Source organism: Lepidochelys kempii, chromosome 7, assembly GCF_965140285.1.
Source record: "Lepidochelys kempii isolate rLepKem1 chromosome 7, rLepKem1.hap1, whole genome shotgun sequence".
Classification (NCBI taxonomy): domain Eukaryota; kingdom Metazoa; phylum Chordata; order Testudines; family Cheloniidae; genus Lepidochelys; species Lepidochelys kempii.
In genome coordinates this window covers 41,224,819-41,242,473 of record NC_136386.1, presented here as the reverse complement: position 1 = coordinate 41,242,473, position 17,655 = coordinate 41,224,819, and the positions used below count along the sequence as shown (strand labels likewise).

The window sequence follows — 17,655 nt, the reverse complement described above, 5'->3', positions numbered from 1 at the left end:
TTCCCCTTGGGTGCTCCAGGGCTGGAGCATCCATGGAGTCGGTGCTTAAGGTGCCACTTTTGGCCGGTTAAATTTAGAAGCCCTTTTAGAACCAGTTGTCCCTCGCGGAACAACCAGTTCTAAAAGGGCTTCTAAATTTAACAACCAGTTCTAGCAAACCGGTGCAAACCGGCTCCAGCTCACCACTGGACATAACTTGTGTTGACCAAAGTTTGTAGCATATACATGGCCTTCATGGTTTCAGTTTATATCCTAGTAGATAGGGGAAGAAGGATGTTGTAGTGCTGACTAATATTGTCTCATTGGTGTTTGTGCTGAACTTCTCTGCCTTTTTCTTGGTCCACCTGTGATCTGCTGTCTTATTCTTAGATTGTAAACTCTTTGGAGCAGGAAGGACCATCTTTTGTTCTGAATTTGTACAGCACCTAGCACAATTGGGTCTGTGACTGGGGCTTCTACATAATTCAAACAAATAATAGTGGATAGAACATTAGACTGGTACTCAGATCAGGGTTCAAATCCTGGGTCAGCCATATGCTTCCTGTATTCCTTTAGACAAGTCATTTAAAATACCCAGTGTCTCAATTCTCCATCTCTTAAAATTAGGATAATACTTATCTTCATTACCAAGGTGTTCTGAGCATAAACATTAACAGTTGTGAGATGTGAGGATGATGAGGGCCATAGATCCATTTAGATAGATAGGGGTCCACATCCCAAAAGTCACCCCCATAATGGATAACTAACTACCTAGCTGCAGCAGAGGACAGAGTGGTCTGGAGACTGGGCTTCCCTCTCAACCCAACAGTCAAGATCGAGAGAGAAGTACTGAATAAACATTCACTACCATTGCCTATACTGTATCTAGTCCATCAGAATCAGAACTCCAATATCTAAAACTGTTAATCTTAGACCAGCATCAAATTTACAAAATAATAAATGGACGTTTATTATGAGTCCAGGAAGTTTGTATGGCTGTAAAACAGGAAGGTTATATGGTGAGCTAGAGGGCATGCTGCAAAGCCTGTCTTTTTGGACAGACATTTGGAAAGAACAGAAGCATATGGGTTGTGAAGAAGGTTGTGGGGACTTCAGGGATGGGGATCTTAGATATGCTTTCTTCAGATGGGCTCAGTTTTGTGGGATTTGGTGTTTTTCTAGAGTTTCTTTAATGGTTATTTCTATGTCATGATTTGTATTTTTAATATTTATCAGGATGCATAGATCCTGGGATAAGAATCTTCTTGCATATAAAAATAGATGGATGAATAAATAACATAAATATTAGCAGGAAGAATGTATTTCCAAAGCCAAGATTTGGGCAGATTTTGGCCTGATATTTAAGAAGTTGTTGATGATTGTGTTTAGTTTTTGTTAGTTACACTTGCGTTTCCCTGAGGAACTGGACATTGGACTGAAGGAGACAAGTTTCAGGCGTACACCAGGGATGAGGAGGAGATGGGCACCCAGATGTAAACAGCTCAGAGGAATGGATCTACTCAATGCAGCATGCTTGAAACTCTGTAGCATTTGTTAAAAAAAAAAGCTTTTAGAATAATGTATTTGCACTATTCTGCGCTTCTTCACTAATGCATTAGGAGCTCAAAAAAAAGGAAATTGTCAGAACAAATGGAAATGGCACTGGGGAGGATATGTTATCTATACCTGCTTGAGAACCAAGATTTATATTAGATTAAGACTCAAAGGGAAGAAGTGAGAAGTGCAAGATACAAGTCTGCACCTTGTCTTAAGGACTAACGGTAGGTCTTTGCCATGAAGACAGAACAAGGAGAATCTGAATTATTCTCATTGAAACTGCAGGTTATATAGTGTGTGTGGAGGGGAGAGATTACTTAACCGTAATGAAGGTTATACTGTCAGCATTTTGCTTCTGAATCCTGTGTATTCAGATGAAAATGGAAGACCCATTTTTTTGATAAAGTGTGTTAATGTACAATTTGCTCTGTCTACAGTAGGGTTTTAAAACATGCTAGTTAAAATGCATTAGCTAATATATAAAATACACCATGTAGCCTACTGTTGACAGGTGTTCACTTTTGGACAGTACTCACAAGAGCACTTTATAATTCCAGAAACAGACAGAAAGGAAAGCTAGTATAAATATATAACATAATCGACTTAATTGTCAGTCACTTAAACAGGACACTTGGTTACTTGGGATGTGCGCTGGAGAACGGGTTTAAATACTGCTATCATGTAAGGTTATTTGGTTAATTGGAATGGGTTTTTTCCTAATTACCCTCTTAGCTAGCACATCTGCAACGCTGTGCATCCATAATGTACTGCTAATTTAAGTTTACTAATATTTGGCTTCCCTGCTGATACATCTACCTATCTGATCAACTTGACTCAGTCTGGGTAAGGTTGAAGACCTTGGGGTACTTGCCTCCCCCGTCTGTTGTGATGATTTCAGAGAGTCTATTTAGGAGCTGGAGGGGGATAGAAGAAATGAATGGCCTCATTCTATCTCAGTGACACCCAAACATATGCCCTCAGCATTAAAGACATGATGATGCTGAGCCATTGATGCATCATATAGCTACAGTATATTGGATTAGAAACAAAGCAAGGTCACAGACTTGTTTTGTAAGCAATTGCAGAATTGTAACTGCTTGCTTAAACTTGTCAACAAGGTACTGTTCAAATGTTGCTTCTCTTCCATAAAAGGCAAACAGGAGATGCTAGCCTCTCTCAGCTTCAATTAATACAGATATTTTAGTATAAACAAAACCTTAATATAAATAACAAGTGACCATGTTTTATTTCTTATTGATCCTATATTGGGTTCCAATAATGGGGACAATTTCTTAGCTAGATTTTCTCCATCTGCAGATATGTGCCAAGAAAAACAGATTGAACTGTATGTCCCTATTAAATTTGATATTACTGCTGGGTGATTGCTGACAAATTCACAGCTGGAATCTTGGCATGCCATGGATTAGAAAAGTCCTTCGTTTAAATGTGTGTGTTCTAATGAAAATTTACAATATTTTAGCCAAAGGGCTTAATTTGATATAAACAGGATCTTTGATGTAGTGATGCCGCACTTATTACTGGGTACAAACAGTAACAATATTTTCTATTTAGCACTGACTTCCAGTGCAGTCTAGCAATATCATGCTGTGACTATGATTATTAGTAGCAGGCCGATAAAGTTCCTTGCTTTGTTACAATGAATGAAAAACAGTCCAGGTACAGATCTCCTTCCCTCACTGCCCCACCGAAAAAAGCCAAAGGATGGGGACAAGAGGGACAGAAAAATTAAATTAAACAATGCAAAGCTCCCTGGCCCACATTTCCATAGCAGCAGGTGGAGTTTTTTTGAGACAGGGTGTGGACTCCCAACGGCTGGATCCTATGTGTGGCAGCTGAGGATTCTGCCTCCCTGTGCTGCTGCAGCACACTTCCTTCGGTTGTTTTACTTTATTAAAAACGGGGGGTTCTCATATTACCTATTTGAGAGGGACTCTTTGTAAAATACCAAGCTACTGTGTACAGTAGAAATACTTCCTCTTTAATATCCATGTGATAGTAACTCTGCATATAAAAAAGTCCTCATACTGTATTTTCCTAAATCCCCAAAGAGGGTAAGGATCTGATAAGCCACTCTCTTGGTTCCTCAAACATTAATTCTACTCTGTTTTTCCCTTCACTTTCCCCATCATCAAGGCTTCACCCATCAAAACATTATGAATTATTATACTCTGCCAAGTCAGATGTTGTTCTTTAAAGACAAAGTACAAAGACAAAATACAACAGGAATTGGTCCAATGAAAGATATGACCTCACCTACCTTGTCTCTCTAATATCCTGGGCTAAAACAACATTGTATAGTCAGTAATAACTAATTTAACCCATTTTCATCAGTCTACTGAATATTTTTAGACTGCAAATCTGTGATCCAGTATACACTAACTCTATAGATAATGACCATAGCTAGTTATTCAAATGCCTTCTAGCTGACTGTCAAGACGTATTTAGAATTTTAAGGGTCCTAGAAAATTCTATGGCCAAATTCCAAATGTCACCAATTAAGACCAGGATTGGGTCCTGTCTGTAGTTCATAGAACTACCAGCTTGGGCATTCTGGCTAACCCCTGCTCCCATCCCATAGGCAAAGTTTCCATGATTGGTCTGTTGTCCTGTGGGGCAAAAAGTAACATTAGGACTTGTTATCATGTATTTTTAAACATCCTGAAACTGGCCTTGCAACCTGTAGGCTGGACCAAACAAAACAGGGTAGTACGACAAACTTTGGAAAGGGTAGGAATTCTAAATGATGGGTCAGCAAGGTATCCAAGGATACTTACTGTATTAATCTGCTTTCTTTAACTTGTTTATATTCACACAAGTTAATTTCTAAAGTCCTGTCCCAGCATGCAGTGGGCCCAATATACAACTTGAGATCAACAGTTTAGGAAGGGCCTCTTCTTGGGTTATGTCTTGATTAGAAACATGGATGGAATCTTCCCAGAGCTTTCCTGTTACATATTTTAAATAATGTTGGCATATGCAGCAGCCTAAAGAGTTCATTGTTACTGTCACATCTACCCACCTCATGAAAAGGTCCCACATTGTCTAAAGTAATGGATTTTTTAAATATGGAAATTGTAGACTCCATTACTTCTCTACTACACATCTACAACATTAGTAGTGGGATATGGAGGTGTGCCTGTAATTGAGACCTGGTTGGTAATAACTGAAAGTTGTAGGCTTTTTGACCTAGGTAAATAAGATGGTTGTCTCTGTCTAGTTTCTATTGGAGCAGTGTCCACAACTCAAACACATTGTTGCATTTGGCACCCTTTTTAGCAGTCTCAACAGAAGCCAAGTACTCATTTGTTTTAGAGAATAAAAAGGGTCATCGCCCTGCTAACCCCATACAGGTGATCCCTTTAATTCATAGTTGATACATGTGCTGGGACACTGCGGCGAAGCTTATACGACCACTACCTGTGATGGGGATAACTAAGGGCTTTTATTCCTTAGTTGCTGTTAGTCTGGTATCTTTCATCAGCTCTGAAAGAAAAAGGGAAAAAGTTATTTGATTTAATACTTTTCTTTGTTATTATCAAATGTCATAATAGCAACAACAACAAAAAAAAGCCTTTGCTGAGCTGTTATTTTTTCTTTTTAAGGCCATGTCTACACTACCAGGTAAATTGGCACTGCTGTGATCGATGCAGCGATGTTGATTTAGCGAGTCTGGTGAAGACATACTAAGTTGATGGGAGAGTGCTCTCCCGTCGATGTCTGTACTCCACCTTCCCAAGAGACGGAAGCTATGTCAAGGGGAGAGTGTACGTAACTGAACTAGCGTAACTTGGATCGACTTACAGCACTAGTGTAGCCTAGCTCTACGTCTTGTGCTCTAATAAACTTCTCTGTTTCAGATGGTGGTTATAGGTCCGGCTCTCGGCACCAGCAAAGCAAGCATGTGCTTGGGGCTGCACATATCCAGGGGTGGCGTTCTGGCCATCCTTTTTTGGGGGGCAGTTGCGCTTTCGGAGCTGTGCCACTTAGACAGGGTGAGGGCGCTGCGCCCCCGGCTGCAGCAGGAAGGGGAAGCCCCAGCCCCAGGGTGCTGAGCTGCCAGGGCCCAGCCACTACCTGGGGAGGAGAGGGCGAGTCCTGCCAGGAGCCGGGGCTGCGCCGCCTCATCTGCACACTGGCTGCTACGCTGCCTTGTGCCACCCCTTATATTGCGGCTTCTCTGCATGGCCAGGCGGGGGAGGGGGGAAAGCCCCTGCAGGTGCTGGGAGAAGGTGACATCACTCCCTCCCCTTCCAGCGCTGCCTGCGAGCCCCAGTCCCACCTGAACTTGGGGTGGCAAATTTTTTGCTTGGGGTGGCAAAAAACCTAGAGCCGGCCCTGGTGGTTATGCTGCTGTTTTAGCTCATTGTTAACATATTAGGTTTCACGAATCCTCCCACTTAGCTGACCAAACACGGGAAAATGTCTGCGTCACCAAAGGATCCATGGCTGCCAATAGATAGAGCAATAATTAGGCAAATAGTAGTGTCCAAATGGTCCCAGCAGAAAAATGTGGCATTGTTTGTGATGAGCCATGCCTGTTACATTATCATAAAGGCTAGGCAAATGAGGAAGGATTTCAGTGGGGTGCCAACTTGGGGCTGAAGCAGAGACCATAGAAAGGTTTTTAATTGTCCAGCCTCTTTATCATCGAGTCATGGCAGCAACCTGAGTATCAGCTTAAAAGCCTTCCTTGATCAGATGAGCCATTCACATAGAAATAGGTAGAAGAGGTAGACAAATTCAGTTCAGAGCTAATTATAGAGGCACTGCGATGTTTGTATGGAACAATTTACAATAGTCTGTTATGCCAAACCGATAACCAAATACAAAGTGGTACAGAAGCTAAGCTATTTTTAAAAGCTCTCAGTTGACTTCAACAGTTCATTAGTTCAAATAATAATACAAGTTTTATAGACTGCATTATCCATACTTTCTGTGTGAATGTTTATAATATGATGGCACAGAGGAAAACTCACCCAGAGATATCTCATATCAGTTTTTAAAAATGCTTAATATGCTATAAACCTGCTTTCAGATTAAACCTAAAATGGGTAGAAACACCAAATTTTTCAGGCTATACCATAGAGAGGTATAAATGTAGATCCCTAAGAAAGTGCTCAGTTTTGATTTTTCATGTTGTCTGAACAATTCTATTTTACAGGAACTAGACCTGAGCCTAAGTGGCATTAGTCCCTTTTTCTCCTACCTCTTCAAAACCCATTTTCCTGATGGTTGAGGTTCTCTGGCTATGGGATGTGTGAGTGAGTAGGGATAGCACCGTAAAAGAGTTTGTCTCTGCGGCATCATCACTTGGCAAACCTACAGTGGTCCCATTAGTAGTGATTCCTGTTGGTTCCTGCTCTGTGATTCAAACCCCAGAGGAGAGATGGGATGGGAGGGCCTGAAGAGACTGCTGCACCTAGGCATATTCATGGTTGGAGGGTCTGGTCCCTGCTCTCCATGGAGGCAAACTCAAGCCATCATGACTATATGATACCTTGGGAGCTTGGAGCTTTTCCAGTAACATTAGCCTTCCTGTAGTATTTCCATGGGGTATTTCTGGCTCTGAGTTTGTAATGGAATGGCAACCAGTATGTAGTAGTTTTACACTAGGGACAGCTGTACAATATATACCTGATTCTCCTTTCTCATACAGTGATGTAAATCAGGAGGAATTACACTGAAGACAGTGGAGTCACATCAATGTGAAAATACTCATACTCAAAGAATCTAGCAGTGAGTGAACATTTTGTGGTAGAGTAAGAACTGTAAGTATAAGACCTGATTTTAAAGTGTTTCATGCCTGCTTAATTGCCACTTACTCACAGTTGCTATTATAATAGTAAACTAATTTAAAACTTCAGCAGCTATTGCTAATGGGGAAAAACCGTACATAAGTGGAAAGTACCCCTTATGGCAAATAGAGATGTGAAAGTGTTACGTGGATACCTCTGCCTTTCCATGGAAAAAGGCACAATCTGCCTTTAGAGGATATGGATTATTCCGATGTAAAGCTGAAACCTTTTCCTCCTTAACAGTGTGACACAGTTGTGTCAAACCCCCCCTTTTTTCTCACCATCTTATTTTTGGCATTCGGTGAGATTCTGTTGGTCAGTAGCAGGAACAGTCAGGAGACTGGATGGTTCAAGTGGAATATATTGAGCCTTTTGCCTTGAGTTTTAAGTGTAGGTCAAGTTCTTCAGCAGCATATAGTGAATTGAATTGATTGGTCTTAGACCAGCTCCTTGAAGACAGATGCTCACATCCCAAAACACCATTACAATTGGCAGTGTCAGCAGAGAGAGCATAATAGACTAACTAGGCATAGAGGTAGAATTACCCTCTCACCCATAGAGATACAAACCTTTCAGGCCAGGCTGGAGGCACATTGGCAAGGCAATGCTTCAGAAGCTTACAATGCTGCTTCCTGTCCTGATCAGATAACAGCCAAAAGCGGAGCTTGGTTTCAAGAGCTGTCCACGTTTGGGTAGTGAGAATTTGAGTGAGATGGAGGATACCATGCTCTCAAGAAATATGTTAACTTTTTTTAATGCATTCTTCCTGTGACAATGTTGGTGATCAGGGTGGAAACTAGTCTCTTCCATTCCTCTCTGTCTTTTGCTGCTGCTTCCATCTGCACTTTGATGTTGAGAATGACTCTTCTGCCCTCCCTGCTAAGAGTCCTTCATGAGTTTTCTCTTGGGTGCCCTTGTTTCCTCACATCAGTTGATTTCCATGTAGGAGTCTGTGTGTTGGCATTTGGAAAATAGGTCCCAAATATGTTTAGTGCTTCTTTCTGATTCAGGTGGAAACAAGCTGTTGGTTGGTGATTTCTCAGATCTCTTTGTTGGTAATGAGAGTTTTTCCAACCAATGTCCAGAATCTTTAATAGACACTGTTGTGTTAATTTAGATGGAATAAAGGTGTTAACGTGACCCTGTCACTGATCATCATTACTACTGTGCTTAATACTATGGCAAACACATTGTTAAAAATCCTTTTAACCTTTTACAAAAGAAAGAGGAATAAAAGGAAAACAGTTAAAGCATTTGAAATGTAAAATATTAAGTACGGTTTTCATTTTAACAACATTTCTTGTTCCCTTTCCCTTTAGTCAGAGAGAGTCTGTGGAAGGAAAGTTCCCCTTGTCTGATGGTCTTTTAGATGGCAATAATTGTCCTTTTGGGAAAAAGAAAAGTAGTTAGTTGAAATGGGCTGGAGCTGTTGTTGCTGCTGCTGTTAAAGTTTCTTCCTGTTTCCTAGAAGAAAAAACAAGACAAACAAGATACAAAAGGGGAAGGCAAACAATAAAAAATGAAGCTTCTGTCTCTAGTGTTGACTCACGTGTAACCTCACTGCTGGAAATACACAGCATAGCACATGGTCCTATCAGCCACTCTGAGACCTGGCAAACTTGTAACCAGTATCAGGCTGCTTAGGGCATTGAATTTAGCTGCCTTTATAGCAACCGGCTTACAGCAATATAGTAAAATATACAGTCTTTGCAGGCTAAGCCAGGCTCTTATTAGAAAAAGGAAAGAAAGAGAGAAATAGGAACAAGAAGAAATAAGGTAGGGAAGGAAAAAGACACATTGCCAGGAAGCTCTGGTGGAGCCTTCCCAAAAGTGCAGGGGCCAGGGCCAGAAGTCGGAGCAGGTCGGAAGCCGCAGACCCTCCACCTGCCTGGGGTGGGGGCGACAGCAGCCCTTGGCCTGTCTCCCTGCCCTGTGGGTCCCCACCCAGGACAGGTGGAGGGTTTGCAGCTCCCCACAGCTTCCCAAGTGGCTCTTACCCCAACCCGGCTCCAGCCGGGAGACGGGGCCTCAGAGCTGCAGCCCGGCCATGGTAAGAGCTGCAGAGCCTCCACCTGCCCTGGGCAGGGACACGAGCCAGGGGCTGCTCTCAGTCCTCCCACCCCGGGCAGGTGGAGGGTCCACAGTGTGGCACCCCCCATTGCCTGGGCTCCCCAGCCTGGCTCCAGCTGCCAGCCTGGCTGCAGGGGTGGGGCTGGGGCTGGGGACTCGCGAGGAGGGGCAGGGGTGGGGGAGCCCATTGCCCACGGTAGAAACAGGCAAGTCTACTTTCAAAAAGTGGGAGAGCCATGGCAACCCTATCTCACAACCCAGCTGATGTTCAGGATTTAGCTGAAGCCAGGGGAAGAGGTGGTGTTTCTGGGTCTCTTTCGCTCTCTCTCTGCTCCAGTCTGGTCAGGACATCTCTCAGGATCCAGGACAAAGACGGCACAATAGTGTCACACTGGATCATGGGGTCCCCGGAAATGGTGGGGTGACAGCCATGATGGTGAAGCTCACGCCTTCCCTTTTTCTTGTCTTTCAGCCAGCTAGGGTTGTGGTAGCCAACTTTTCTCCCAAAAGTCATTTTTAAGGACCCCAAAAAGAAGTGATGGGCATAATAGCCCATCCTCTTATTATTTTGTCCATTATTTAGGCCTAATTTCCAGCACACCAGTTTGGGTTAATTAATTACTGGTTCCACACTTCTATGGTTTACCAGGCATGAGTTTTACACAGTTCTTAAGTTATATTAGTGGGCTTTTTTGTTTAAACTAATCTAGTCTTTTTGTTTTCCTTATGCACCTTTTCCCATTAACGCTTACTGGTATAGTTTATTGTGACACTTTATAAACTTCCTTACAGTTAAGCTTACAATTCAGGTATACTTGTAGGCCCAATTATTACAACAGCATTTATTTTCAAGGGCATCTAACTTTTCTTAACACTGTTTTGGTAGATATCCAGCTCTCACAGCTGTATGCTAGCAGTGAGGTTATGTTTGCATAGAAAATTCTCAGCTTTTTTTCTGATGCTATTTTTCTTTGATTTCCATAAATTATTAAGTTAAGTAAATGCTGTGGATGCCTTCCCATCCTTGATGTCACTTCCTTCTTGAGGTCTCTGTTTGTCAATGTAGTGCTGGCCAGGTACATGAACTGTGCTATTTTCTTGATATTTTTGCCTGCTAATGTGATGTTACAGCTTGATTTCTTAGTTTTAGGGATATTTATTTTAATATAAGTTATACAGTGATTTTTTTTTAATGGCCAAAAAGATCAGGAGGGGGATGGAAGCAAAGCTCAGATATTTTGGAATTAAAAGTTATCCATGGTGACATTAGTGGTAAGCTAATGAGGCCAGGTCAACACTACAAAATGTTGTTGACCTAACTTACGTTAGCATACAGCAACTGCAGTTACAAAATTGCTTGTGAGTGCGCATTCTTGGCGATGCTCATCCTCACCAGGAGTGCTTGTATCAATTGTTTTGTGGGGCATTGTGGGATGGCTCCTGAAAGCTACTGACACTGCATCAGCCTAATTATATCAACTGTGACTCTGCACTGCTAGGGGAGGTAGTGTTACTAAATCAGCATAGAGAGGCATTTACGACAATGGGAGCCAAATTTAAGTGAAGACACTTCCACAGCTAGATTGACAAAAGACAGCTTACTACCTAACTTGTAGTGTAGACTATGCCTCTGTTTGTGAACCAAAGTAACATGATGTAGGAGGTTCTGAAGAACTGTATTAGTCAGCACCAAGAGAAGATACTACTTCAAAATATCTTACGAAAAAAATCTTCCTCACCATGTGAAGTCCTGTAAGTGGAGTATGGAGGTTAATTGGTTTTGACCAAGATCACATACATGGAGGAACCGGGAATACAATTCACATCTCCTGACTCCCTGTCCTGTTCCTTAATTATATGGCTCTTCTTGAGGCATATGGCTCGAGATTTAATAGTGCACTGTTCCATATGCATAACATGACTTTTAAATCCAGAACTGTGATGGGGCACCTGCTCCACACTGGGATCTCCCAGGGGTTAATAGAGCCCTAGGGAGGCTGTGCAGAGGCAACCAATCACAGAAGGGCTTATAGGAGCAGCCAGGTTCGGGCAGGCCCATGTAGGTACAGATGCCATACAGAGCAGCTTCAGTCATTCCCTGGAGCTTGAGGAGGGAGGTGGAAGGGCTGCCTTGCAGGCTGAAGGCAGCAAGCACCCTGGACAGAGCAGTGCTGCAGGCAGAGACCCGGGGAGCTAAAGGCAGCTCCTGGTGGGCTGCAGGGATCTGCAGGCTGAGGCCCTGAGGCAAGGGCAAAGAGGGTGCTGGGGCTGTGGGGAAGTGGTCCAGGGAAACCTACTGAAGAGTCAGAGGGGGTGCCTCAGGCAGCCGCCATCTGGACCTGGAGTAGTGGGCGGGCCCGGGTTCCCCCGCCGCCTGCCCCCATTCGCCACTGAGGAAGTGCTGGACTAAGGGACTGCAACATTCCCCCGGAAGGGGGGAGCACAGAGCTTGGCACAGACAGAGGGCTATGTCATTGAAGAGGACACTGAGGTTCTGAGAGTGACATGGGTCCCTGGAGCAGAAGTGATGGTGGCGAGACAGAAGAGAGTGCATTGACATACAGAACTAATCCCCAGGATAGCCAGCAGGAGGCGCCGCAGTGGTGAGTCGAATCCCATCACAAGGACATTAGCTGAAGGTTGTGTGTGTTCAAAAAAGTAATTTTAAATACTAAAGAATATAACAACTAAGGTAACTATGTTTTTGGTATGTTAGGAGATTTACCATGTGGTAACTTGGGCCCCCAGCTCAGCTTTTATAGCATATATGGGCCCATAGTTGCAATCAGAGTTTGTTCATTGTGGTTTTCACTGGCAACAAAGTCAGGATTTCTACAAGTAAAGTTTATCCTTTTAAAAACAGTGTTTTTAAACATCCCAAATAACTAATAGAAAACGTAATAACTTAAAAATGTAACCCTATCTGAGGTAGCTGAAGTTCTGCTGGCTCATTGTGGCAGGAATGGCTTATTAATTCCACCCTTGATATAAAAGAGATGATAGTGGTTCTTGAGGAAGAGGGAACTAGGGAGCTAGGAGTGGAGAGGAACTTTGTCTGGGTCTATTTTTCAAAGAATACATTTCACAGGTTTTCTGGATTGTAAAAAGGAAGAAAGAGAACCCCTTAGTTAGCCATCACTTAGGGGACAAGGTGAACAGCACACACTGATTATGTGAAAGGTGAATCCTCCTACCTGAAGGGCTGGAGTTGCTGATAGCTTGATGTAAGTGGGAAACTATTTTAGGCAAAGAAATAGCTTGCTAGAATTAAGTGTTATGCACTAGAAAACACATTATTTTTGCTTTGTAACCATACCTGTCTCTTTTTCTCCTTCTTACTGTCACTTTAATTTATGTTCTTTATGAATAAAGTTATGGTTAGTTTTACTATAAACCATCTATGTGTATTAAGGTAAATAGTGTGTCCTGGGCTGGGCTAACAGGCTAGTTTGTGTGTGCTGTATCTTTGTGGACAGTGGACTTAATTTCTGTGACAGTCGAGTCAAAGGGAGAGGACACTACAGAGAGGTGTATCTCGGAAACTTGGGAACTGGCGTTCACTGAATATTATCTGCAAGGCAAGGTTTAGCCTGGCAGAATCTCAAGGAGTTTGCTGGTGAGCTGAACAGACTAGTGTGGCGGCGAGTTGACATACAGTCTAAGCTCCAGCAAAGCTCTCTCTTGCTGACACAAAGGGGTAACACACTGGCTTACAGTTCTGGGCGTGCCGAGAGCGTGTCAAAGAGGCTTGGGTCAGTCTATTTTTAAAAGTTTAATCTTACAAGAAGAGATCAATTCCGAGATCAGATTGATGTGTATTATATCCCATTACCTACTGTGATTGTGCACAAATGTATAGTGGCTAGTTTTCATCAGATAAACAAGAATGATGATGTGGTTCCATATGTATCTGAGATATGAACACTGTAGCTAGCCCACCTTTGCAAGGACCTTTAACACATATAGCTAGTCCACTTTGCCAGCACTTTAAGAGGCCTTATTCCCACCCCCATCCCCAACCTCCCAGCATACAAGTAACTCCCAATGAATTCAGTAGAAATTACTTGTTTCCTGCTGGAGGAGAATTCTGGCCTCAGGTATTGACAAAATATTACTAATAGTAAAAGTGTATAAGTGGTGACATTTTTTCTTTTTCTATTTATCCCACTACTTCCGTGACAAAGTAGCTTCAGACTCTCAGTATATTGCAAACATCTACATCAGAAAACAGTTTGGTTCAAAGTTCTGTTCTCTGTGCACATATGCAGTAGGTCCTGCACAGTCGTGCAGCCCTAAAAATAGATAAATGCTCATGCCAAATTGTGTGTCAGACTCTATCTTTCTCTGTTACAGATGATGGAAGTGTTGTGTTATGCATTTAAAGTATGCCCAGCAGAGGTTACATTTGGGCGTATGAAGCCATGGCCTGGCTTATCTTTGCCTATTTAGTATTTGAAAGCAAAGCACAGCTATCATTGAAATATCAAAATTATTGAAGCTGAACCTTCCTTACCTCTAAAATTGATTACACAAATATCTATGCTGTAGTCCCAGTAGCAATTAAAGATTTAATTGTGCTATTCAATATAAATTAATTTAACACAAATTAGCTCATTTAACAAGAGACTTTTTATCATAAATAAAAATGAGCGGGTTTGAGCAGCCATTTTTAAATTAATATGTGTCAGAGGAACTTTGCATTTTGCTGTACCAGATCATATAATTGGCTCAGCTAGTCTGGTATTATGATGCCAAAAATAGCCAGTACCGGTTACTACATCCACCTTTCCTTTGTCACTCCACCCTTATACAATGCAGCAAGTCAGCTGTGAAATGTTGTATGTGGGATAGAGTGATTAATGATTAGTGATTAATTCCTGATTACTGTAGTTATTTTACTTTGTGAGGAATAAATCAAGAAAAAATAATTAGTGTAAGCATCAGTTTATTCTCAGAAGGAAACATTTTCCTTCCCATATCTGTTTCTAAGTCTCCACCTGGAGCTATCAGCTTCCTAACACTCCCAGTTATTCTCACTGCACTGAGATGTGGCAAAGAGCTGAATGGCAAGGCCAATCCAGAATGGAAGTGGTACAGACAACTGCTGTGCAAACCTCTAAGAGGTGGGCTAGCTAAGAGACAAGCGTTTTATAGTTTATTTAATAAATACTCCTCCACCAACATTCCTCTGCCAAAAAACAAAACAAAAAAACAGTGCAGGTTTTTGGGAAATACAGACGAAGGAAAGCCCCAGGCATAAAGGGACAAAGTCAGTCCTGACATGTGCAGATACAGCTCCTATTGACTTCAGTGGGAGTTGCCTTTGTGCCAAGGCTGAATTTGGTCCAAAGTGTTGGTGTATGGAGATGGAAGCACTAGTGCAGGCCTGCTTTGTTCAGGGTTAGACTATGGAGTAGTGGTTAAGCCTGTTCTTGGTTTACACTAATGTTTCTATCTGAGTTTTTTGCATGGACTAAACCAGCTGTGGGAGAACTGGAAACAATTCTCAATGTGACAGTGTTACCAACTCTTGCTATTTCATTTCAAGACTAGTGATTTTGAGGTGTGTTTTACCTGTCACACGAAAATGCAATGAAAAGCTACAAACTCATTAATTTTCCCTTATTCAAAATGGCCACCATGTCTATTTACTGCCAATTGGGCTGAAGCCAGCAAGATGGCTGCTATTTCCTTATGTTCAACAGCAGTCTTACCATTTCCAGTTGTTTTCAGTGAGACCAAAGCCATGCCCGCAGGCCAGATGGCTGCCACTGTGTGGTTGCAGGGCTAGACAAGACACTATTAGGACACAGACTATGAGGAGCAGTGGAGACACTGAAGGTGGTTGCGGAAACTGAGGCTATGTCTACACTAGCACTTTTGTCTGTATAACTTATGTCACTCATGCATGAGAAAAAACCATCCCTCTGAGCGACATAAGTTACACAGACAGAAGTGCCAGTTTGGACAGCACGAAATCCATAGTTACTGCCGCTCATTGGAGGTGGGTTAATTATGGCATAGAGCAGCTACATGAGTGACCTTAAAGTGGCACAGCTGCATCGGTACAGTTGTGTCACTGTAAGCTTGCTGGTGTAGACATGGTCTAAGAGGGGAAGCAGGAGGTTGATATAAAGGTTGCAGGGGAATGGGAGGGCAAGGAGATGTGCAGGGCAGGAGGAGACTAAGGAGAATGGTAGGGTTGTCAACTTTCTAATCACACAAAACCAAACACCCTAGCCCCGCCCCTTCCCTGAGGCCCCACCTCCTACCCCACACCTTCCCTGAGGCCCTGACCCCACTCACTATATTCCCCCTCCCTTGGTGGCTCACTCCCCCCTATCCTCACTCACTTTCACCGGGCTGGGGCAGGGGGTTTCAGTGTGGGAAGGAGTGAGGGGGTAAGGGCTCTAACCTGGGGTGAGGGCTCCGGGGTAGGGCCAGAAATGAGGGGTTCAGTGTGCGGGAGGGGGCTCTGGGCTGGGGCAGGGGATTGGGGTGTGGGGTGGAGTACAGGCTCTGGGCAAGGGTTGGGGGCTCTGGGGTGGGGCTGGGGATGAGGGGTTTGGGGTGTAGGAGGGAGCTCCAGGTGTGGGGTGGGGCCGAGGGATTCGGAATGTGGGAGGGGGCTGCAGGTTGAGGCAGGGGGCTGGGGTGTGGGAGGGGGTGATGGCTCTGGGCTGGGGGTGACAGCTCTGGGGGGGCTGGGGATAAGGGGTTTGGGGTGTAGGAGGGGGCTCCGGGTTTGGAGGGGAGGCTCAGGGTTGGGGCAGGGGGTTGGGGCTCAGGATTGGGGAATGGGTTTACCACGGGCACTCAGAGTCAGCGGCGCAGTGGGGCCCTGTGCTGTGCCCTGGAAGCAACCAACAGGTCCAGCTCCTAGGCGTGGGGGGCGAGGAGGCTCCATGCGCTGCTCTCATCTGCAGGCACTGCCCCCCAGCTCCCATTGGCCGCAGTTCCCAGCCAATGGAAGTATGGAGCCAGTGCTTGGGGCGGGGACAGCGCACGGAGCCCCGTGGCTCTCTGCCTGCCCTGGCCCTGTGCTGTGTCCTGGAAGCAACCAGCGGGTTCGGCTCCTAGGCGCAGAGGGCGAGGAGGCTCCATGCGCTGCTCTCATCTGCAGGCACTGCCCCCCAGCTCCCATTGGCCGCAGTTCCCAGCCAATGGAAGTACGGAGCCAGTGCTTGGGGCAGAGGCAGCGCACGGAGCCCCGTGGCCCACCCACCTAGGAGCCGGACATGTTGGCCACTTCTGGGGTGCAGCACGGTGCCAGGACAGATACGGACTAGCCTGCCTTAGCCCTGCAGCACCGCTGACCAGACTTTTAATGGCCCACTTGGTGGTGCTGACCGGAACTGCCAGGGTCCGTTTTCGACCAGCTGTTCCGGTCAAAAACCAGACATCTGACAACCCTAGAGAATGGAGTAACATGAGAAGCTGGAAGAAGAGTGAAGTGGTGCAGAAGGAGACTAAGGGGGTCCAAAGGATAATGATGGAGTGGGAGATGAAGAGGGATAGAATGGCAGTGACCCCAACCTGAAGGTGGTAGAGAGAAAGGGGAATCCCTTGCAAGTGCCATTGGGAAGGACACATTTTGCATGTGTATTTGAGGCTGGATTTTGACCCTTAGAAGCTCATGCAGACAGCCACTGGGCTTTAGGCTCCTAAGTGCCTAAATCACTTTTGGAAATTAAATTCAGACTCCTACTCAGTTAGGTGTTACACCATCGAGTGCAGCAACACCTAAATACTCCTACAAATGTGGGACTTAGGGCAGGTGTTTTTCCCTCTTAAGCTTCAAAAACCTGATGGTAAATAAGAAAACTCAGACATTTATTATTTTTGAAAAATCTCATGATTTTTGAATGCGTAGAGCTGGCAATAGTGCATGCATCCCTAAGGAGAAGCAACATTTGCTCCCTTGCCTGGCAGAGTGGCATGCACACCATTGCCTAGCTGCACTGACCACTGGCAAGGTGGGGTAGGTTGAGTAGTTCTCACCTCCTCCTTGACCCTTTTGGAGTGCCTTGCCTCCAAGGTGTTCTTAGCAGGGAATAATCTCTAGACTCAAGAAAACATTCATTGCTCCTTCCATGCCTGTGTAAGGGCCAGCTGAAACTCTGCCTTGTCTGTGTGATTTAGGAATATACAGCACATGCCTGATATTAAAAGAGCATTCCAGAGGACATGCTTCCATGCTGATGATGGGTTCTGCTTGATAATGATCCAAAGC

General features: G+C 44.1%; 1 protein-coding gene across 1 annotated transcript in view; it reads left to right on the top strand.

Annotated features, from left to right (window-relative positions):
• Nucleotides 1-7,305, top strand: part of NOL8 (nucleolar protein 8) — a 79,537-nt gene extending 72,232 nt beyond the window's left edge. The window contains exon 17 of the mRNA XM_073352343.2: nt 7,214-7,305. Coding sequence (XP_073208444.1) covers nt 7,214-7,216 — 3 coding nt within the window. The 3' untranslated portion in view covers nt 7,217-7,305. The remainder of the gene's footprint in view (nt 1-7,213) is intronic.
• Nucleotides 7,306-17,655: the final 10,350 nt, after the last annotated feature.